The following is a 23,870-nucleotide window of genomic DNA, read 5'->3' on the forward strand; positions in this document are numbered from 1 at the left end:
CACATTCTGTTCTGCCCTATCCTCAGTTACCAAACGAAGGAAGGGGAGTTGGGAGGCATGAAAAGGACTGTTGAGCTAACTCACATTAAGTTTTGATCTGGCAACTTACTGTCAAAACTCAAGTGACATCAGCCCAATCTGGCAAGCTCTGCCTCTCTTTTGCTGCCATAAACTAACAGATAAACTGTCTCTTAGTCCCAGATTTTGTGGCCCTAATATGGAGAAACTCAACCCTAGAGATAATTAAAATCCAAACCAGGAGCACCTGGGTGGCTCAGTTGGTTTAGCATCTGCCTTTGGCTCAGGTTATGATCCCAGGGTCCTGGGATCAAGCCCCACATTGGGCTCCCTGCTCAGTGGGGAGTCTGTTTGTCTCTCTCTCTTTGCCCCTCCCCCACTCATGCTTTCTCACTCTCTCTCTCAAATAAATAAATAAATAAATAAAATCTTTAAAAAAAATCCAAACCAAAACCTAGGATTCCCTTTCTCATACTGTACTGAAGTATCCATGCTCATAAACCTGTAGGATAAAGCTTCCGTCTTTTTCCTAGAGGCCCATTTCCACAGGCCCAGAGGGTGATGCAAACAGTTGTTGACAGTGCTGTGCACCTACAGCCTAACTTCTAAGCAGGCTCTTGAAGCTGAGTTACTGTAACATTCAAAATACAGTCCATACCAACTTCTGGAATGTAAAAGGGGGGCAAGCCCAAAGATTCCTTATAGATCCACTTGGAAGCAAATAAACCCATCTGTTGCAGGGGGAGACACCTCAGAAGTCTCTGCTATGTGTTTAAAGTGGGAGGTTTTAGAAATGCGACAAAGCACTCTACATAGCAAAAGGAGTGGTGATAAAAGGGACTATTTTCCAATTTTCTTTCATCACTCAGCTCTGCTCACACCTTCTCTGGGCAGCCTTTAATGACCTTTCTTCCCAAACTGCAGCTTGTGAGCATCCCTTAATCAAAGCATCTGTGGCCCTGAATAGTAATGCATGGAGACCAAAGATTCTGGAGGATTCTGACTGTATCTAATAATATTCTGACTATATGTATAATTCAGCTTAGATTTCTTTGCATATAATGCAGTACTTGTTACTTGGCAGGCATACAAAAATACTTCTTCAGCTGTTGAGACAAACTTACCTGATTATCAGGGGGAGAAAGAAAGAAAATACATCAGAAAACCCAACATAGCACCAGTATCATAAGTAGGCAGTTCTCTGATCTGTGCACATTACAGATTTTGTAATGGTTCCATCTAAAGTTTCCTTTAAATTTAAGAATTAAAAAAAATTTTAGTTATAACATCACTGTAATAATGATGTTTATATTTAGAGTAAGAGGTTGCCCTCAAGGACTTGTTAAAAATAGAATTTAGGGACACCTGGGTGGCTCAGCGATTGAGTGTCTGCTTTTGGCTCAGGGCGTGATCCCGGATTCCCAGGATCAAGTCCCACATCGGGCTCCTTGAATGGAGCCTGCTTCTCCTCCCTCTGCCTGTGTCTCTGCCTCTCTTTCTGTGTCTCTCATGAATAAATAAATAAAAATATTTAAAAAACTAAAAATAGAATTTAGAAGATCATCAAAGCTCATTAAATTAAGAAATGAAAGTAATGCTATTTAAGATTAATAAAATGTTTTAAGGATGGGTATCATTTGGATATTTTGCTAATTATCCTGCTTACTACTTCATTTCAAGTTGGATAAGAAATTGCTGGCTAAGTTGTTTTACAAGACCTTATTTTAATAACTGGTTTAGAATGATTTGGTATATTAGAAAATACTTGTTTAAATACATAAGTAATTTAATTATAGCCTTCCAATTTTGTTTAGCTTATTCATTTTCCCCGAAAATTATTTTTTCACAAAGAAAATACTAAGTGTAGTCCAGTACCTCCTGAAGCCTAAAGAGGTTCAAATTATTCCCCCCACTTCATTCAGCAACACGGTCTTCTGAGAATTGGATTTTAACTTTATTTTATGTATTTACAGACTTTCTCTTTGTGGTCAGCAATTGTAATTTGATCACCTGATGTCAAAGACATAAGGAAACCAAGTTACTGAAGCGAACATGAAAATATTTCCTTACAAATGAGGTTTACTGAATCTCATATACCAACTATATAGTTAACAAAAAGAGGCTTAAAATGAAATCACAGATGTGTCTCAGTTAATGTGGAAGAAACTTACAGGCCCCTGGCAGCCTCCCTTTAAACAACACCCCCTTTCAATTCATTCAAAGCATTTTAATTTTCATTATGTTCCGGGGGGGGGGGGGGGGGGAGACCAGCCTGTGCATTTGTGCTCACACAGTAATTTCTGTCCCAAGGCACAGCTCCAAATATGCCTGAAATTCTAGAAGCACCAATGAGGATCTTGCCTGGTGAAAGCTTTTTTTTTTGAAGCCCCCATTCCCCAAGGCTTTTCCCAGCCCCCAAAGCCTGATAGGATTCAAAATGGGTCAGATAAAGAGGAAATGTACTTGACACAAGAATAGAGTTGCCAGATGAAATGCAGAGGCCCCGGTTACATTTGAATTTCAAATAAACAATGAATAAATTTTTAGAATAAGTGTGTACCATGCAGTATATCCCATGCAGTATTTGGAACACACTTATGCCAAAAAAAAAGTAGTCCATCTAAAATTCAAATGTAACTGGGTGTCCTGTATTTTTATTTTGCTAAATCTACAACCTCAGACAAGAAGGAATTAGAAAAATTACTGTCAATAACTTAAAGCGTTTGCCACATATGGGATCCTTAGTGTTAACTTCTTATGTTACATAGTTAGCTTTTTATGTCTGATCATATAATATTTTAAAATCTTTTTAAAAAATATCTATTTATTATTTATTTATTTATTCACGACAGACACACAGAGAGAGGCAGAGACATAGGCAGAGGGAGAAGCAGGCTCCCTGCCAGGAGCCTGATACAGGACTTGATCCTTGGACCCCGGGATCATGACCTGAGCTGAGGGCAGACGCTCAACCACTGAGCCACCCAGGTGCCCCTAAAATCTTTTTTTTTTTTCAAGTGTGGAGTGAGCATATAATTTTAAAGGCAAATTTGATTAGAAATAGGCACAGACAACTGGTAATTTTTGTGGATTATGCATTGAAATATTTTTCCTTTCCCTTTTCAGGGATGGCTTGCATCTGGTTAATGTCATGGTCACATATAAATGAAAGAGTATGAAAATTGCAGAAAGTCAATAAAAATATTTCTTGAGGGGCACCTGGGTGGCCTAGTCAGTTAAGTATCTGCCTTGGGTTCATGTCATGATCTTGGGGTCCTGGGATTGAGACCTGCATCAGGCTCCCTGCTCAGCAGAGGGTCTGCTTCTCCCTCTCCCTCTGCCTGCAGTTCACTCTGCTTATTCTCTCTCTCTCTTTCTCATTCTGTCAAATAAACAAATAACATATTTTTAAAAATGTTTCTTGAGAACTAAGTGAGAAGGATAACATTAAGAGACCCTCACAGAGACCAGTAATGACAACAGTTTGTGTCCTACCTCCATTGACACCATTAATTTCCCCGAAGTCCCCAGGAGGCCGGTGTGACTCTGCAGACAGTACCTCCAGTCGGCCGACCACCCGCTCCAGTCGCTCCATCAGTCCCTGCATCTCTGCCATTCTAGAAAAACACAAGACACAAACGGAGTCCGTGTGAATGTCGGGGAGGATTAGCAAGCTGACACCAGTAGACTTAACAGCATCGAGAAGGAAAATACAAATTGCTTGGAATGGCTTTCATTACCTGGAGAGTATTTCTACAGAGCAGGAAAATAGGTGAAATTTCAAAAACATAAAATTCGGAACAAAAGAAACCCACAAAGTATATTGATCTTATTTTCCATTCAATTCAATGACATGTATATGCCCCATATATAATATACAAGAAATTCACTCCCGATGCCATTAACAAGTGTCTCCTTGGATGCGTCCTCCGGCTATGATACAATCTATGTCTAGCATATACTTAAAAGCCTGTGAACATATATCTCACAATTAATATTGCCAACTTCTACTAAAGGAACATATTTTAGCTATTTCCAATGATTCTTTCTCTACAAGTATAATGCTCCAGGGGATACTAAACCCACTGATAATTGCTTATTTACTCAATTATCTTAAGCCAAACAGCCTAGCTTTGGACTACAAGTTTATAAAACTGGATCATTTAGCAGGCAAATGGGGTTTTACCTCCAAGAGCTGTCTTCTACTTATCACTATCTTTAGTGTTTCTGTCGCTGGAATATTTTAGATTACAATTATTCTGAATGGTGGAGATTTTCATTTAAAATATAAAAAATGCTTATTTCCTTTGGCTGCTGGTTATTTGTGGACAAAAATTTAATACCAGGTGGGGTAGTTTCTAGAGACAGGAAGCTTCGGTAACTGAGCAGTCTTGGCTGGGATAAATTGGGTTTGATGTTGAGTAAGGGGACTGAGGATAAAAATGGGGTTGGGTATCCATCCTTCCTGCTTCCAAACGTTTCTTAGAGAGCTACACTGAGAGCCTTAAAATTGCAGGCCCTTTAATGTAATGTTAGGAAGGTGACCCCTGAGGAAGGGAACGCAATCTAATTTGGCCAAGCTCTTGAGATCCAGCTTAGAGGTACCCTAGCTCCCACCATACCAACCCATGGCTACTTTTGGCAAAAGCAGGCTGCTGCCCCAGAGAGAGTAAAACATGCCTCATCTTAATCAGTGTCCGTAGTTCTCACTCTTGCAAACTTCCCAAGCACCATCTTGAGCTAAAGATCACTGACACGCTCCCATATCAGAGATGGTGCTGCCCCAGAGGGTGGGTAAATAGTTTTGCTCTAAGTAATATTTTTTACTTCTCCAAAGAAAAAAGTAATGCTTTTTATTTATTTTTTTTTGCATTTTGTATTTCATTAGTTTTGAGCTTAAACATGATGATTTGCCACTGCCATTCTTAAAAGCAAGGTTATACTTATCAAAACACATGGATAGCTCTGTAATTCTGCATCCAAATGTCAGATGGTCATCAGATACGGATGGAGGAGTTCACTGTCTATTTTGGAAAGTCATCTCCTCCAAAACTGCCAGCAGCCACTCTTTCAAAATATGGGGCAGTATTCTCTGCACGGCTGAAATCAGCATCTAATCCCAAGAGGATTCAAAATTAGAAGTTTCTCATCTATTCTTTTCCTCTTAACGTCAGAGCTTTTGCTTCTACTGCAATTGAGAAAAAAAAAAGGGAAGAAGAAATTTAATTGAATCCTTTACGTAATCTTGCAAGGGAACTGGGTATCCTGTAGGTGGGTGAAGGCCATTTGAGAGATGATAAAAGCCCCTCAAATCTTTTAATAGTTGTCCATCTGTTCACAGTTATCTGCATTCCCTGTTACTCAACTTGCCAAATGTTACTGCCATAGACCTAAGCCCATGCTAAGAAAAAAAAATGTGTTTGCTTTGTTAGCGAGCTCCCGATGCCCCAACAGAGAGGCACCAACCACCTCCAGAGGCTCACAGTGCTGTTTCAGAGGGCCTGTTACATTTCACACTTAGGACGACTGTCCCTGACTGTGGCTTAATCAGCCTCCCTGACAAGACTCAAACTCACACTATCTAATAGCGCTCCATATGTTGAGAGACAATAGGAGTTAGCCCACAAACTGCAGGGCTGGGCTGATTGGTATGGAATGCAGTCTAGAAGCGAATCAGATGTCACTTCATGTAAAATCACCATGGCCTGGAGTCTTGTCACAGCCTCTTAAGAGATCAAAATACAGCTCACGCAAGGGAGCTGGAAAGATGCCTCTGGGTTTAAAATTTTAGAACAGTTTCCGAGAGAAGCAGAGGAACAAATAAAAGAAAGAATGCACCAAAATATCAAAAATATACGTGTTAGTATTCCCAGGGAGGATGAGGGGGTCCAGGATGGCTGTACCCTCTTCTCCCAAAAATGCACACACATGCTTCTCCTCACATGTGCCCTCAGCTGTTACCCTGGCTCTCAAGAATGAAGAAAGAACAGAGCAGCAGATTCTCCAAATTCTTCCCAGGCAGTCCCATTCGCCTTGGTTTTTCAAAGTGGATTGAGCCAAGTTTTCATGAAGAAGTGGGAGCCAGGAATTAAGAATTAGGCTGAGGAATGGGATAGGGCAGAGGATGTAGACAATAAGGTCAGGGTAAGGAATGAGTCAGAGCCAAGTGGAGAGACAGATGGGCTTGGACCAGGACGCCAACAGAAGAGGGGGATATAAGATGGTTGGACGTAAGATGTTCTAAGAATCAGACGAGAAGTAGAGGGAAGCCAGACACACAGATGGACAGATGATCGAGAGCCTAGGTCAGGGGTACCTGGGTGGCTCAGTCAGTTGAGGGTCATGGTCTCAGGGTCAGGAAACCGAGACCTGCATTGGGTTCCATGCTCAGTGGGGGGTCTGCTTGGGATTCTCTCTCTCCCTTTACCCTCTCCCTGCCCCTCTCTTTCTTTCTCCCTCTCTCTAAAATAGAAAGAAAGAAAAGAAAGAAAGAAAGAAAGAAAGAAAGAAAGAAAGAAAGAAAGAAAGAAAGAAAGAAAGAAAGAAAGAGAAAAAAGAGCCTAGGTCAGATGATGAGGCTCAAACTTAGCCTCCACTATCCAGTCCTCCTTTTCAGGCAGAAGTCAACCCCAAGATGAGGTCTCCTATAACCTCTGGATTAGAGTGGATAAACACAATTATCTGGCCGGGTATGACAGTGGATGGAAAGAAAAAGGGGGAGGAATATAGAAATTCATGACTTTCTCCTTCTAATGATCTGTCTTAGGGAATTATACTTGAGGTGAATTCCTTGTTTTATATTAATTTGGGCATATTCTTTTTTGAGCTCCTGTGTAATAGGAAGTGTAACTCATCATGTTTGTCTTATTTTTTCTCATTTGAATTTTCCCCTTTTAAAGTTTAACTTTTTATTATTTTTTTAAGATTTTATTTATTTATTTCAGAGACAGAGACAGAGCACAATGGGGTGGTAGGGTGTAGGGAGAGGGAGAAGCAGACTCCCCACTGAGCAGGGATCCTGATGTGGGGCTCCATCCCAAGACCCTGAGATCATGACCTAAGCCAAAGGCAGAGGCTTAACCAACTCAGCCACCCAGGTGCCCCTAAAGTTTAACTTTTAAACATGCACAGAATTTAAAGAGTCAACAGTTCTGCAAGGCTTATTCCAAACACACAACAGTCCCCTGCCTGCCCTCTTCCATTTTGTAGTGAGAATCAACCGATTTCCATTATTTGAGCTACTGCATTCAGTAATTACCTCCTCCAGGCTTCTTTCTTGATGTCTAGTTTCTCTTCCAGGCTAAGCATTCCCCACTGAGTTCCCACTCAAATGAAGAGGGTTTACATTCTTCTTGCCTAATCCCTACCAACACATGCATGCATACTTTCTTCTGCCCCAACACTGTTGTGTCACAATTTCTGTGTGACCAATCATCAATGTCAACACAATTATGACTATTCACAGTTGAGTCCTGACGTAGCCTATGATTAGTCTCCATTTTGTTGTTGCTGCTGTTTGCAAACCTGTTTTCCTGCAGCCATGTGGTTCAGCTTCTCAGTTTTCTACATACTTAAAAATTCTTTATCTCTGAGCTCTTCTCCCAGTTGTGTAAGTCCCCTTTCAAGCGAGCCAAACACATGGAATGCCATGAAGTCTTTCTTCTCAGAGGTTATCTCTTCCAGAGTCACTTTGAGTGCAGGTGTGCTCTCTGTAGGCCTGCAGCGCCTCTGGGACCAGAGACCTCCCTATACCTTCACCCTGGGCCTCCTCTCCTCTCTCTCTTGCATAGTATTACCTGCTTTTTGGATTCTATATCCTCCTCTTTCTTGGTGTACTTCCTTACCGGTTTTAATTTCAGAGCACTGTCTTCTGAAAAAGTACACGAAAGGACTTTTTTTTTTTTTTTTGGAACTTGCAAGTTGGAAAATATCTTTATTTTGCCCTCACACTTGATTGGTGGTTTGGCTGAGTCTGGAATTCCAGGCAGAAAGTCTTCCTCAGAATTTTCAAGGCACTGCTTCATCGTGCTCTGGCTTCCTAGGTTATTGTTGAGAGGTCCAAAGCCATTCCGATTCTCTGATTCCTCATCCTTTTGACATAACTTATGTTTTCCTTTCTGGAGGAAGTTTCTGGGGAAGTTTCACAATGATCAACCTCGTGGTTGAGCACATATTTTTAGTTTAGTTTTGTTTTATTTTAAGTAGGATCCACACCCAGTGCAGAACCCAATGCAAACCCTAACATGGAGCCTAATGCAGGGCCGGAATTCATGACCCTGAGATCAAGACTGGAGCCTAAATTGAGTCAGATGCTTAAATGACTGAGCCACCCAGGTGCCCCTCAAATGTTTTCTTTATAAATGATTTTCAAGAAGTGTGAGAAAGATAGGAAAATGGTCATTGTATATTATATCTCTGAGTTTAGAAACTACATATTGGGTTTGCTTTTGTTTTTGTTTTTTCAAATAAAGTAGTTAGGCTTCTAAATATTTAAACAATTTAAACTCCTTTCGCAGCAACCGCACACATCTGCAAATATTTCATACATTTCAGTAAGAATACAGCCAGTCAGTATTCTCTCACATACTGCCTTGAAATAGTATGCATTTAAAAAATTGTTTTTTGCCTCACTGGTCATTTTATAAAACTCATCCTTAAAGTACAGAGATTCAGCTCCTAATGCTAATTTTATGTCCAATGTTCTGCCAATAGGCAATGGTTATTTTAAAACAGTAAGAAAGATAGCATTCCTATTCTTTCCTGTGGTAGTTTCCAGAAAAGGAGAGTTCCCCACACCTACAAACATTTTATAAGGTCTCAATCATTTTGTGTTTTTTTTTAAAGTAGTTTCCATGCCTGAACCCACGACCCTGAGATCAAGACTTGAGCTGAAATCAAGAGTCGGACTCTTAAATCACTGAGCTACCCAGATGTCCTGCCACCAAGATTTCCAAGAAAAGTTTTCTCAAGATCACGTGTAATGGTTACTATAAAATGAACATTTTAGGGGCACCTGCATGGCTCAGTCAGTTGTGTCTGCCTTTGGTTCAGGTCATGATCCCAGGGTCTGGGATCAAGCCCCACGGTTAGGTCCCTGCTTGAGAGGAGTCTGCTTCTCCCTCTCCGTCTGGCCCTCCCCTCCTTCCTGTGCACACACACACAAACACACTCTCTCTCTCTCTCTCTCAAATAAATCAATAAAATCTTTAAATAAGCAAATAAATAAAATGAAAATTTTGGTATGAAATTAGTTTTTTAGTCACATATGTTCCCCCAAACATTAAAAAAAATTCAGAAATAATCAACATATATAGTGTATTAGTCCTAGGTGAACCACATAATTATTTGGTATATATATACAGTAGTCCTCCTTTATCCAACAGGGATACATTCCAAGACCCTCAGTGGAAGCCTGGAATTGCAGACAATATCAAACTTTATATATACTATGTTTTTCTCCTGTATATCCATACCTATGATAAAGTTTAATTTATATATAAGGCATAGTAAGAGATTAACATTAATAATAAAATACAACAATTATAACAAATGCTATATTATAATGACAGTTATGTAAATATGACCTTCCTCTATCTCAAAATATTTTCTCATACCATACCCCACCCTCCTTGTGATGATGGGAGATGATAAAATGCCTACGTGATGAGATGAAGTGAGGTGAATAACGTAGGCACCATGACGAGAGCATAAGACTGCTAATGACCTTGTGGCATCAGGAAGAGCATCACCTACTTTCCCACCACGACTGACCACAGGTAACTGAAACCTTGGATAAGGGGTAACTACTGTACATTGCAAAATGACCCCCACAATAAGCTCAATTAACCATCACCACACTTAGTTACAAGGTTTTTCTTCGCGGCAAGAACTTTTAGGATCTACTTTCTTGGCAACTTTCAAATACACAACACAGTACTGTTAACTATAGTCATCATGCTGAACATTACAACCCCAGGACTTATTTATCCTATAACTGGAGGTTCCTACGTATTTTTATAATGACTCGTTTGCTTTTAAATAGTGCTCTGCTAAGGAGACAAGCACAGTTTCTGTGGAATCATGTTTGGAAGACAACACTCCTTCATCCTTCCTATTTTCTCATCCAAATCATCTTGTGCTCAGTGGTTAAGTGTTCTGGTAAGATCTAACTACTTAGTCTAACCAGTATAAAAAGCAGCTTTCATAGCTGCATTGAAAACCGACATCCCAGAGTAGAGAGTAGTGATAAGCCCAGAACAACAGCCTACTTGTCTACGTTACACTCTCGGTATCTCTAAGACACTCTGCTCAATTAAACTACTGTCTCGTGCTATCTTTCCTGCTAGCACATGCACACCTTGCGTCCCAAAGAGACAAGTCTGAGCCCCTCATGGGCTGAGGTACCACCTTTTACTCTTCTCCCATCTCCCGCTGAGTCTTGCCTGCTGCCGCGTACATAGAGAATTCTATAAATATTTTTTGATTGACTAATTAATTGGCTACCCCTCACCGCCTTTCCCTTCCCTGCCCACTCACTGGCATAATCCCAGATCAGGTGGCAAGCCAAATTTTCACAGGAGCAGCTTCCATTTAGAAGAAGACCCTGGGTTAGTTTTTCCCACTTAAAACCACAGAGGCTTCCTCTCAAGATTCACAAGAGACCCTTGCTCTCTGGACTGTGAACCTGGGGTTTCCCACAGCTCCTCTTCTCTTCGGGATTTCAAGATTTTTAAAACTCCACATTGTCCAAAGGGTTTTGTAAATTCCTCACAGCAAGTTCATAAAACAAGCAAAGGAGAACCCTACTGTGGTAACATTTCTGTGTTAACGACGGTTGGGTCTTCCAGGTTCAAGACTGCTGGTTGAAGTCCTCCTCACTAGGCCAAAGGTGCAGAGATCATTGTGGTGAGCGTTTCTCCCCTAACTCTATGATGAAGACCCAGGTTCAAGGGCTTCCAAAGATCATGAGTCACAGCTGAAACTTGTGACAGGAGATGGAAGACTTTCTAACCTTTTCTCATGATGAGACTGGGAAGTTGGCTTCCATGTGAGCTCTCTCGAAATAGTAAAGTCACAACGGACTACTTTCTCTATGAATCCACCCAAATTAAAAAAAACAAATTCTCGAACTATCATCAAACCCGGCTGCCCTAGAGGTTAATTTCTCCTTATCATGACTACAACAATTACCTTCTTTCTTTCCTCCAGAAGCTACCAATCACTGGGGGAAGGAATTGTGTGGTTCGCTATCACTGATGGGGTAACAGGATGTGTAGAAGAAACAACCATGGTCTTCAGTCCTTCATTCATTGACTGGCTCACTGAATATGCTGGTTTCATTCATGCAGTTAGTTTCCACTATCTGCCAAACACAATGCGCATGGGTAGAAAATTAAGGGGCATTAAAATATATTTATTTCTTGCCCAGCCATCTTGGGAGGCTCAATCAAGCCAGGGAGTTGTTTCTCTAAGAGATACACACTTGCATTGCCAACATGCCTCCTTTATAGCTTCTGTTTACTCTCCTATGGATCATTTCCGGGGCCAGCTTCTCACCAAACAGGGGGAAAAAAAAAAAAAGCCAACATTTTCTTTTTATTGCAAAGAAGTTTAACGAGTCTCTGAATTTATTTTTAAAGATTATTTATTTATTTATTTATTTATTTATTTATTTATTTATTCACAAAAGACCCACAGAGAGAGGCAGAGACCTAGGCAGAGGAAGAGGCAGGTTCCCTATGGGGACTTGATCCCCGGACCCCAGGATCATGACCTGGGCCAAAGGCAGATGCTCAACCACCAAAGTGCCTCAAGTCTCTGAATTTTGAAACAGGAAAACCAGAATGGGAAAGATCAGGAAATCACACAAATAAAAGAACACCTTAAATTTTTTACAAAACCGGAAAAAACATACAAGCTCCTGATCAGCCAATGGATTCCTCCAAAGCCTCTTAGTAAGGTCCCAGGGCAGAGAAAAAAGGCAAGCTGTCTTCAGCTGGACTTGCAAAAGGACCTCACCCCAGCCTTCTACACCTCAGCTGGTTCCTAAGACCCAGTCACAGAGACAAGTCATGCCTTCCCAAACATGTCCCCCTCCCCCACCGCTCCTTTCCTGTGCCACGGTTCTGCTGCTCCCACTGCCTCAATGGTCCTGCTTGGCACTGCTGCACCCATACTCTACATCTTAACTCCGAAAAGGCTGCACCATGTCCCCAGATCAGAGGTAGCCTCTCTTTACCACCTGCCATTTACTCCTTGTCATCACCACCAAATTCAGAGTGGGGTACAGGAGGGTAAAATAAACAACCACATATAGAGAGGACAACCCCCTTTCCATCTGCCCTCACCACTCCGCTCGTATCACTTCTCGGGAGCCTCCTTGATTTGTCTTGTGACACAAATATTTCTCCTCTAAGTGGGAACCTGAAGATAAGAGGCAAGGACTCATAGCCCACAATAGTGGAAAAAGTGTTTTGGCATCAGAGAACCTTAATTTGAGAGTCCAGCCCCTTAACTGACAGCCTACATTACTCTGGGCAGATGACTTAACCCATCTGAGGCTCAATTTACTATCTTCTAATACATGAATCTCATCCCTCCTTCTTCATTTGCTGACTTAAGGAAACTGTGCAAATGTGTTTCGAGATGTGTTCTGCGCTGGCTGCCAGGGCCACACAGATGAGACACAGATTCCTCAGCGGGCCATGATCTCCTTCAGGAACAGACAGTTGGGCAGCCAGGGACAGTCCAGCACTCCAGGACACCAGGCAGCAGGGAACTGGGCCATTTAGCAGGGAAGAACCCAGTGGGAACTGAGGCAATGGGGCAAGTCTAAGTATATCTTGAAGGCTGGATCTGTGCCCTGACTTGGGGTGCTGGTGCTGGGTAAGGACAGAGCCATAAAATTGTAAGAGACTGAATGTTGAGTGGGACCAGGTCAGATCCCTATTTCATTCTCCCATCATGAAGTGTGAACTCTCTTAGCTAAAGGTGAGGCAAAGACCCTTTGCCGAAAACAAGCTCCCTCCCCTAACTCACTCAATGACCCTTCCTAAGCTTCCATGCTGTTAGGGACATCTTTCTTTCTTGTGTCCCCACATTGCCCTTTTGCTCTTGTTTAGCCTATGGAGGAGGTGTAGGTCAAATGGATGTTTCTAGGAGGTCCCCAAGGGCCACTGGGAAAAGAACCATGGAGACTCCACTGGCTAGGATACCATACCCTGGGAAGGGTTTCCATGGACCTTCTGTCCCTCCATAAAATATACATGCTGCTCTCCTTGGGTGCAGAATATATAAAGAACTCTTACAACTCAAAAATAAGAAAAATACTCCCAACTTAAAATTGGCCAAAATATTTGACTAGACATTTTCCCAGCGAAAATATGCAAATAGCCAGCAGGATATAGGAATATGCTCGACATCAATACTAATCACGGAAATGCAAATCAAACAAACCCACAAGGAGATACCACTTCGCATCCACGAGGATGGCCATCACCAAGAAGACAGATGGTAACAAGCGCCAGTGAGGAAGTGGGGAAATCAGAAGCTCCGTACACTCTAGTGGGAATGTAAAATGGTGCAGCTGCTATGGAAACAGTTTGGAGGTTTCTTAAAAAGTCAAGTATACATTTGCCATGTGACCCAGCCATTCCACTGGTAGCTATCTACTCAAGGGCAATGTATGTCCACAGGTGCAAATGTTCATGGCATCGTCATTCATAATAGCCAAAACATGAGAAGAAACAGCCTATAAGTCCATCAGCTAACGAATGGATAAACAAAATGTATCCATACAACAGAATATTATTCAGCAAGAAAAAGAAAAACAAAAGAAGTACTGATACATTCTACAACATTGATGAACCTCAAAAACATCATGCTAAGTGAAAGAGCCCAGCACAGAAGACCAAGTACTGTACAATTCCATTTATATGAATATCCAGAAAAAGCAAATCTCTAGAGACTGAAAGTAGATTAGTGGTTGCCTAGGGCTGGAGATAGGAATGGAAAGTGAGTACGAATGGGCACGAAGTTTCTATTTGAAGTGAGGGAAATGATTTAAGACAGAATCGTGGTGGCAGGTGCACAATGCTGGAAATCATTGAATTGTGCACTTAAAATGGGTGAATTTTATAGTATGCAAAACTGTACCTCAATAAAGCTTTCAAAAACAAAGAGGTACAACTGATCCTTAAACCACGCAGGGTTAAGGGGTTCCAGCACCTCCTGTGCAATCAAAAATCCACATATAACTTTTGACTCCCCCAAAATTTCACTACTAACAGCCTACTGTTGACTGGAAGCCTTACCAATAACATAAAGAATCAATTAACTCATATTTTGTGTGCTATATGCATTATATACTGTATTCTTATAATAAAGTAAGCTAGAGAAAAGAAACTGTTATTGAGAAAATCATGAAGAAGGACACCTGGGTGGCTCAGCGGTTGAGTGTCTGCCTTTGGCTCAGGGTATGATCCTGGAGTCCCAGGATTGAGTCCCGCATCGGGCCTCCTGCATGGAGCCTGCTTCTCCCTCTGCCTTTCTCTGTGCATCTCATGAATAAATGAATAAAATCTTAAAAAAAAAAAAGAAAGAAAGAAAGAAAGAAAGAAAGAAAGAGAGAAAGAAAGAAAAGAAAACAAGTTAAATCTGAGTAACTTTGCTGTTCTTAACTACCAGCAAAGACCTGCTCTGAGAGGCCACACCCTCACTACTGGAACTAGCTCTGTAGGGTCCAAGATAGGGGACAGAGTAGATCAAGGGTTCACATTGGATCAGAACCGCTGGGGAGAAGTGGGGCTTCCAAAATGCAGATTCCTGGGCTCTGCCGTCAGCAATACTGATTCAGTGGTTCTGGGTATTCCCAGCAGCCTGCATTTCTCAGAAGTACACTTCAGAGTAAAAGGACCCATACTTTGAGAAATCCTATGATAGAGGTGCACAGGAGTGCCCTGGGAGCAGGTGCACGCACAGGGGCTGGGGTGGGGCGGGGGACGTCAAGAAAGACAGATACTCAAGTGAGCCCTGGGAAGGAAGGAGGCTTTTAAAGTTTAGTTAGATGCTAAGCCAAATCTCCAAGGATGAAGAGGCGTTATTCGGAAGACAGGTAAGTAAGGTCAATGCTTCCCTGAGCCTGTGCCCAGCATGTGCCAAGCCACGGAGGCATTACAGCTAGAAAATATTTATTGAGCATTGACTGTGTGCCAGAAGCCATCTAAAAGCACACGGGAAAACCAGGGATTGATGAGTAGCTGGCAGGAGTGGTGGACAAGGCTGAGAGGAGATGTGGGGATTTACTACTAGGTGGCAGCGGCCTGGAGAAGGTGTGAGAATGAACGAGAATGCAGGCGATCTAAGACAGGACTACAAGATCGGTAGGGCCAGCGGGGAAAGAGAGCAAGAAGGCAGGACATGTAGGATGCCTCCCCCTGGGGCTGGGCGTGCAGGTGCAGGTGCCAAGGCTTGCAGGTGGCTGGCAAAGACAAGGAGCTCCGCTTTAGACTTTGAGCTCAAAGTGCCTACGGGGGTGACAGCTGGTGGCTGCAAGGAGCAAGGGGAAAAGGGGGGCTTCTGGGGTGGAACTGTATCATCTGCCTAATAATAACAGCCATGGGATTTGGGGAGAGCTCTGAGGAGATGATGAGGTGAGCTTTGTGAACTGAAAGACGATGCCCGAGCATCCCTGTTCTAATTTATCTCTGAGCTCCCCACAGGCCTCCTGGGGGGGGGTGCACCTAGGATGCGTGGGTCACCCCCACACGATGACCAGGGACATCTCACACACTGTGCTTCTAAGGCTATGCCTCAGCACACACAACGGCAGGGACATTCGTACCTGAAAGCATGAAGGGGGGTCGCATTTGCTACGGTCCATTACTTCTCACGACTTGACTAAACACTTTGCACTTCGCTAAACCCTGTAGCGTCGGCGTTAAGAACACCGTGAAGACTGAAGGCAGGAAGGTTTGCTGGAATCCCTTCTGATCTCAAACGTACTGGCATTCACTGGAAGAGTTATACACAGCTGAAGAGCAGATTCAGCAACTCTCTTAAAAGGGGAACCCCCCCAAAAAAAGCAGAACCCCAATTATTAATTTTCAAGAGCTGGGCCAGTTTTGTGCATGGACATTTGTAACAAATGCAGGTGTGATCACTTGGCTTCGAAGAGCCAGGTTGATGGATTTGGCCCCAAGATCCCTCTGCTTCTTCATGCATCTCCAGCATCCCTTTCCCCGGCGTCTATGTTCATACTTAACTTTGATTTATTACTTTTAACAAAATTGGTGTTTTCAAACAGAGCTGTGGACCACCAAAAGATTGCAGCAGCTGCTGCTGCTGCTTCTCCTCTTCCTCCTCCTTACTCCACCTCCTCCTCCTTCTTTTTTCTCTTTAGACTCAGAAGCCCAAAGTAAGGACAGTATAGAGAAAGAGGACAATGCAGAACCAAGACATTGTGGGGGCCTGGGGGCCACAGGGATCAAAAGTATCAAAAGGAGGTATCGATCAAGAAGGAAACGCCCGTTCCAGCCTCGCTCTAAACTGTTCAAAATTCAAAATGCAAACTCCCTGACTCTGAAAGATAAATAGCAGTGGGTGAATTGAGGAAAGTGATCAACACTTGAAAAGGAGACTTATTTGGGAATGTGTTTTTGGTGGGTTTCTTTTTTTTTCTTTTCTCTTCAGGGTTGACCCGAAGTTGGAACTATGCAGGGGGTTCACGCAACAATGTCTCTGAGAGCAACCTCCTCTTTTTGGCCAGAAGACCTGGAAGGAAGGCCCTGCAATGGAAAAATGTACGGAAAGTCCAGGGTCATGCGTGTTGGGGTGGGATTCACTTCTGTACCCCAAGAGTGGATGTAGTCATGGAGCCGCACCACAGAACAGCAAGCAGCAGCAGAAGCAACGAAATGCTTCTCTGGTGTTACTGCCAGAAGAGCAGGGTAAAGAGGTCCCTGTGGTCCAAAGAGTGTAGGGAGGGAACACCTGGGTGGCTTAGTGGTTGAGCATCTGCCTTTGGCCCAGGGTATGATCCTGGGGTCCTGGGATCAAGTCCTGCATTGGGCTCTTATGAATAAATAAATAAAATCTTAAAAAAAAAAAAAAAAAGCTCCACAAAGAATGTGGGGGAGAATCCATCTGTACTATGTACTAGCGTTTTCCTCCTCCTTTCTTCTCAATGCTCAGCCCTGGGACAGCCCTGGTCTCTGGGTCATGGCGGTGTGAGCAGCTGAAACTGCAAGAGAACCCCAGTCTTTCTGGCCAGAAGCCCAGGTAGGAGGAAAAGGCTCTGGGGACAGGACGGTGAGAGAGGAATCCCAGAGAAGACCGTGCTGGAGAAAGAGGTCCCTTGCTTGATCCTGTGCATGAACCAGCACAAGCCCCAGGCTTGCCCAGAGCTGCGCACGAGTGGGCCAGATCCAAAGGCTTTGAGATCCAAGTTGCAGTAGAAGCCATGGCTCAAGTCCACACTAAGCCCTAAACAGTGATTCCATGGGACACAAAGCAGCACAGCAAAGATTTTCAAAACTGCACTGATGTTGGAACCACTGCCCACAGAACGCAAGACAGAACTGGGCTGACTGCCTGGTAAATGGAAAACAACAACAACAACAACAACAACAAAATACACGCAAGGGACTGGGGGAAATGCAATCAGTTCTCAAGAGAAAAAACAATCCACAAATGGTAACCCCTAAATGACACAGATGTTGGAATTATCGGACAGACTTCTAGGAGCTGTTTTAATGATGTACCGGGAGATAAAGGTAAACATTCTTAAGATGAATGGAAAGACAGAAGTTCTCAGCAGAGGCACAGAACCCATAAAAAAGAAACAAGTGACTATTTTGGAGCCAAAAAATACGATGCAAAAAACACACTGGATGAGCTCAATAGCAGGATGGCGATTGCAAAGGGAAGCTACAGTGTACCTGATGGTATCAATATTATCCAACCTGAAGAACAGAGAGAAAAAGAATTGAACAGAGCTTAAGAGGCCTGTAGGACAATATTAAAAGGTTTAATATTAGTGCCTTGGTATCCCTGGAGAGGACAAAGAGATTGAGGTGGGAAATATACCCGAAGAAATAATGAGCAAACGTTTCTCAAACCTGATGAAAACTACACACTGACAGATCCAAACAGTGCTGTCTGGTTAATAATATACACGGACATGCACACACACACAATATTTATAGTAAGTGTCTCCAAAGGGGAGACCAAGAAAGATGAGAACAGTGAGGATATAACCACTTAAAAAGAAATAAAACCTGATAAGCTATCAGCTACTCTTTTGAGAGGTGTCATAAGCATCAAGACCTTTAGTTCTTTTTTTTTTTTTAAGATTTTTATTTATTCATTTGAGAGAGAGAAAGAGAGAGAGTGAGTGAGAGCACAAGCAGGGGGAGAGGCAGAGGGAGAGGGAGAAGCAGGCTCCCCGCTGTGCAGGGAGCCCAATGGGCTCCATCCCAGGATCCTGAAGTCATGACCTGAGCCGAAGGCAGATGCTTAACTAAATGCAAGCCACCCAGGTGCCCTAAGACCTTTATTCTTAAATGTCTTCCCTAAATCTAGCAGAACTAGGAGTCACTAGAACCCTGCCAATCAACAATTTGGTTCCGTTGTCAACACTAAACGTGCAGACACCAGTTCCCTTATTACTGACCGTTGATACTTTTGTCTGAAAACAGAGGAAGGATAAGCTACAAAAAGGATTTCCAAATCTTCAGTCATAAATATCCAGAAAGCATTCTGTAAAACCCTCCTGTCCATTTTTACATGGACATGTAAAAAAAAATCTTACCAAAATGTAAATGGCTACAGAGAATGTAACCTTTAGCATTCTGCTAATATTGACCCACAAAAATAAAATGATTTCTCATTCTCATACAATGAAATTCATATTCATTTAAAAAAATACACCATACACCCACCAACAGGTTGCTTTTTGATAGTCACAAATTTTTCATAATTACATTTTCTCCTCAAACTTATGTTTCCATTCCTCTTGCTCTATAGAAATGTATCCTAGGCTTATTTGTTTTATGCTTTAAAGCCTTTTATTCATTATCCTATCATACTTTTCCACATCAAAACTATGTTTATAAACCTAACTTTAAATTCAATGGCAAAAAAAAAAAAAATGCTCTCCTGATTGTTACCACTGTAACTCTGAATGCAACTTACCAAAACAACACAAATACCACAAAGATTGATAATTACTAAATGTATATGAGAAGTAATTTTTATTGGAAAACCTCTCTTGGGCACTTTCATTTCTCAAATTTTTCATGCATATGTGGATGAGTATATTTATTACTAGAATGAGTCATAGTTGACCATCAATTCCTCACCTTTGTTTTTATCAGAGTAAATGCTGGGAAACTATGTCCACATAAATGAGAAGATGGGAAAAATGGGTGCCATTTTGTTAAGAGAAAGGTCACTTCATTATTTGAGTTCTTGAGTATACTAAACATCACATGGTGAAGAAATATCAAAAATTATTTGAATCATCAGTGTAAGGAGAAACTGGGATGATGGACTCGTGAGCACCCTATCTGCTCATCCAACTGGCTTATCTCAGCCATTCACTGTCTTTGACGAGGCTCATTTACAATTCTGTAGACATAGCAGTTAACTTGTAGAAAACTGATTGGAAAGTAGGTAATTATTGTCTACGAGCATGTAAGTTTTATCCTCTGGAAGTTCAACTGACTTTCCTCTCTCACTGTGGAAGAAGCCAGTTCAAAACCAATTAAGCAAATTCATTTCAACCTTCCTCTCAGCGGTCTCCTTTGAACTGACTGTAGACCTTCCCAGCTCTCTCATTTTTTTAGTATGTTTAAAAATATTCATTTTGGGAAGGCTGGGTGGCTTAGTTGGCTAAGTGTCTGCCTTCGGCTCAGGTTGTGATCTCAGGGTCCTGGGATCAAGCCCCACGTAGGGCTCACTGCTCAGGAGGGAGTCTGCTTCTCCCTCTGCCTCTCCCCCTGTTCATGCTCTTTCTCTGTCTCAAATAAGTATTTTTTAAAATGTTCATTTTTCATTTTTTTTTTGTTTTTTTTTTTTAATTTTTTTTTTTTAATTTTTTTATGATAGGCACACAGTGAGAGAGAGAGAGGCAGAGACACAGGCAGAGGGAGAAGCAGGCCCCATGCACCGGGAGCCCGATGTGGGATTCTCCAGGATCGCGCTCTGGGCCAAAGGCAGGCGCCAAACCGCTGCGCCACCCAGGGATCCCTCATTTTTCATTTGTACAAGAATCCTGATTTCATTCTTTTCTAAATTTGTCCTTTAATATCAGTTTACAATTTGATTAGATTGATCTTCAGTTTTGTGTGTGTGTGTGTGTGTTTTGGGAGGACATTTAGAAAACACATGATTTGCGATGTCCAGGCATTGGAATCATTCACTTTCTCACCCTAAAGCTGATATTCTGAAATGTCTCCCTTTTCTGCCTTCCTCACCCCCTAGTTATTTATATCCTTGGAGAGTGCAGTTTAGTAAAAAATAGGTTAGAAATAGGCCTTTTTAGTAAAATGAATTAGGAAGATGGATTAGAGATACAGTCATTTCTTAAGTAAAATGAGAGAAAGGCACTAATGGAAAAAGAAGATGAGAGAGAGAACCTGTGTCTCTGTGGCACACCTGCTCTCAAGAAGACTAGTCTCTGAGAAAAGGACACAGGGAAGAGGAGGATCTGGAAATTTACTTTCTCAACACCTGTGTGCATGTACCTGGAGGGAAGTCTTTGAATACAGTTAATGTAGACAGTTTAAAGATTGTTGGCCTAAAATAAGAAGCACAAAAATGAAATCCACCCCTGATTCTATCCAATCTAGACTCATCTGCATTAGCAAACCTTTTTTTAAACATGTTCAGTAACTGGAGAACTTGTATTAGATAACTGTCCACCTTCCACTCAGAAGAGATGCTGAGGGAAGAAGAAGAGCCAGAGGGCTGTGCACAGAGGGAACTTTGAACAACAGAGAGCACCACCAGAGCAGAAGAGCAACAAAGAAGCAGAAATGGAAATGAAGGAGGAATCAAAATGGCAACTTTAAGAATTTTGGCTAAATACCTGTGAACCTGCATCGCACCGCTGAAAATCTGCAGCCATAGCTTCCAGCATTCTAGAAGACAATACCAGAAGAAATAGTGTGTCGTCTACCAAACGCCAAACAATCAGTTGGACGGACTCTTCTTCCATCAACCTGCTCACTAGACCAGATATCGGGGTTCCCTGCCACTGGATGGGTATGAGCCCAAGTCCCAGACAGTGTTCAGTGGATGCAAAGACGACCCTCATATCTCATCAATCCCTTACCTACACACTCTGGGCTTCTAAATGGAGAGTATGTAAAACGGACAGCCTTAACTACACATCACACTATAATCGGTCTGGAAGCCTACTGTACCAGGTTCTGGAAAATCCAACTGGCTAATTATCTTAGTGTGGTCCACTTTGCTTCTTGTTGCCTTAGAGTAAAATAATCAATTTATTTCATAAAAATCCAGTGATTCTGGGGTACCTGGGTAGCTCAGTCGGTTAAGCATCTGACTCTTGGTTTCAGCTCAGATCATGATCTCAGGGTTCTGAGATCGAGCCCCGAGCCAGGCTCCCTATTGAGCACCACGGAGTCTACTAAAGTTTTTCTCTCACTCTCGCTCTACCCCTCTTCATCCTCACTGGCACTTGCTCCTTCTCTCTAAAATAAACAAATAAATCTTTGGGGAAAAAAAAATCCAGTGATTCTCCTCTGAATAAAACTAAATGCAAACAGGTTGGAACTAACGGTGACTAGGACCTTAGGAGATCCTTTGAGACGTGTGTGCACAGCCAGGGACGCCTCCTGTTTATCATTATCTTCCTTATCTTATCTTCCTTCCTTGGTATTACTCTTTGCATCCCTAGCAACCTTCACTGTGCTGGACCTAACAAGAGTCATCCAAATCATCCAACATAGGGGAATGAAGACATAATCAACAGATCCCAGGGTTTCTCTGGATTTCCACATGGACTGATACAAAGTAATAAGGGTTATTTTCTTAGCATACTGTGTACTACTACAAGGTTTGTCTCTGTTGTCTCCAGCATCTTACTTCACCAGGGACTACCCCCGTCTTCAATACTAAGGCAGAAACACCTGGCTTCAATTTCCAGACTCCCAGAACCCTCCTGCTCTTTTTTTAAAAAAAAATATTTTTTTTGTATTTATTTGAGAGAGAGGGAGAGTGAGCATACGCAGTGGGGAGGAACAGAGGCAGAGGGAAAAGTAGGCTCCTACCGAGCAGGGAGCCCAATGCAGGGCTCCATCCCAGGACCCTGAGATCATGACCTGAGCCGAAGGCAGATGCTTAACCAACTGGGCCACCCAGGCGCTCCTCTCCTGCTCTTTAATACACTATCAAAACTAGAATGATTTTAGATCACACTTGTATAATGGCCTTTAAATTCTGAGAAGCTAAGGAGTATAAGACTCTCAAGGTTACCTAACTTATCCTTTCATTAGATAGATGTGAGTTTTCATGTTGGGATTATTGTACCTTTTCCACTCAGTTAAGTGGTCAACAAGAAGCCAGGATTATTAGATGTCTAATTAATGAGCCAGGTCACATGACATTATTACTATTTTATTATAAATCCATAATGATCGAAAGTTCTTTCTCTGATCTTAGAACACTTGCTACGTTGCTTCCTATATAGGGCTGTATCCTAAAAAGGAAACAGTCTTCTTACATAATCGCTCAGCAAAAAATGTTTCCCATAAGTCAGAAAAGGGTCTACTTAAGAAAAACAAGAGTATGAAACTCCCCTGGATATAAAAGCTTATGTAAAAAAGACAAACATTGTGTGATGTCACTAATATAAGTCCCTGAGAATAGGCAGATTTCTGGAGCCAGAAAGTAGAATGGTAGTTACCCCCATTCTACTGGGGACGGAAGAATGGGGGGTTATCATTTGCTGGGGACAGAGTTTCAGTCTGAGGAGGTTAAAAAGTTCTGGAGATGGATGGTGGTGATGGTTGCACAACTCTGTGAACATACTGTCTCTGAATTATACACTTAAAAATGGTTCTAACAGTAAATTTTATGTTATGCATATTTTATCATAATTAAAGCAAACCAACAAAAGTTAGAAAATCCCTTATTAATGGCCTCCACTGACCTCACGGGGCTCCCTCTCTTCCTAAGTACAAGTAGAAATATCCAGGATGAAATTCAAAAGCTCTCAGCCTGCGTCAGGGCAGGCTTAGAAAGTGCCCAAGGCTAAAGGCCAGGTTTCCAATTGGCTTGTTGTTACCAGAATTACCAAACTAAGTCACATTAGAAATATTAGACTGGCCAGCAGGGAGACACCCACAAGGAAAATGTGAGTAAAGTTTAGAAACCACAATGGGCTTGTTGAAAGGCATGTCCCTTTGACTTCATAAAACTGTCCTCTGTCCCATCCTAAACCCAAGTGATAAAAGGGAGTGAAGGTGCTCATGATGTAAGGGGTCCTGCTGTGAAATTCAGCTGTATAGTTTGAAACTTGCGTTTTTCCACACTTCTTAGGTTATCAGATAATAGATATTGCAATTAGAATCTAAATGGAATGGGAAGACAGGATCTCAGTTCTATTCACTTGGTTTAAGAGAATAAAGAAGCTGGGGATATATCACCAATGTGTAAGTCAGAAGGAGAATGCACTTTTTCTTTTCTTTTTATCATGAAAATATATGATCCAGTCACATTCACACAGAAGAGCTCTTGCACATGTGTGCCAAGACACACAGAAAAAAGTCTTCGCAGAAGCACACTTTGTAACAGCAAAACATGGGAACCAACCCAAATGCCCACTA

At 42.1% G+C, this 23,870-nt stretch overlaps 1 protein-coding gene across 1 annotated transcript in view; it reads right to left on the reverse strand.

Annotated features, from left to right (window-relative positions):
* The window catches only part of CAP2 (cyclase associated actin cytoskeleton regulatory protein 2), a 137,582-nt gene that overhangs the window by 109,437 nt on the left and 4,275 nt on the right, over positions 1–23,870 (reverse strand). The window contains exon 2 of the mRNA XM_072813960.1: positions 3,514–3,635. Coding sequence (XP_072670061.1) covers positions 3,514–3,634 — 121 coding nt within the window. The 5' untranslated portion in view covers position 3,635. The remainder of the gene's footprint in view (positions 1–3,513; positions 3,636–23,870) is intronic.

The sequence above is a fragment of the Canis lupus genome, chromosome 37, assembly GCF_048164855.1.
Source record: "Canis lupus baileyi chromosome 37, mCanLup2.hap1, whole genome shotgun sequence".
NCBI lineage: Eukaryota > Metazoa > Chordata > Mammalia > Carnivora > Canidae > Canis > Canis lupus.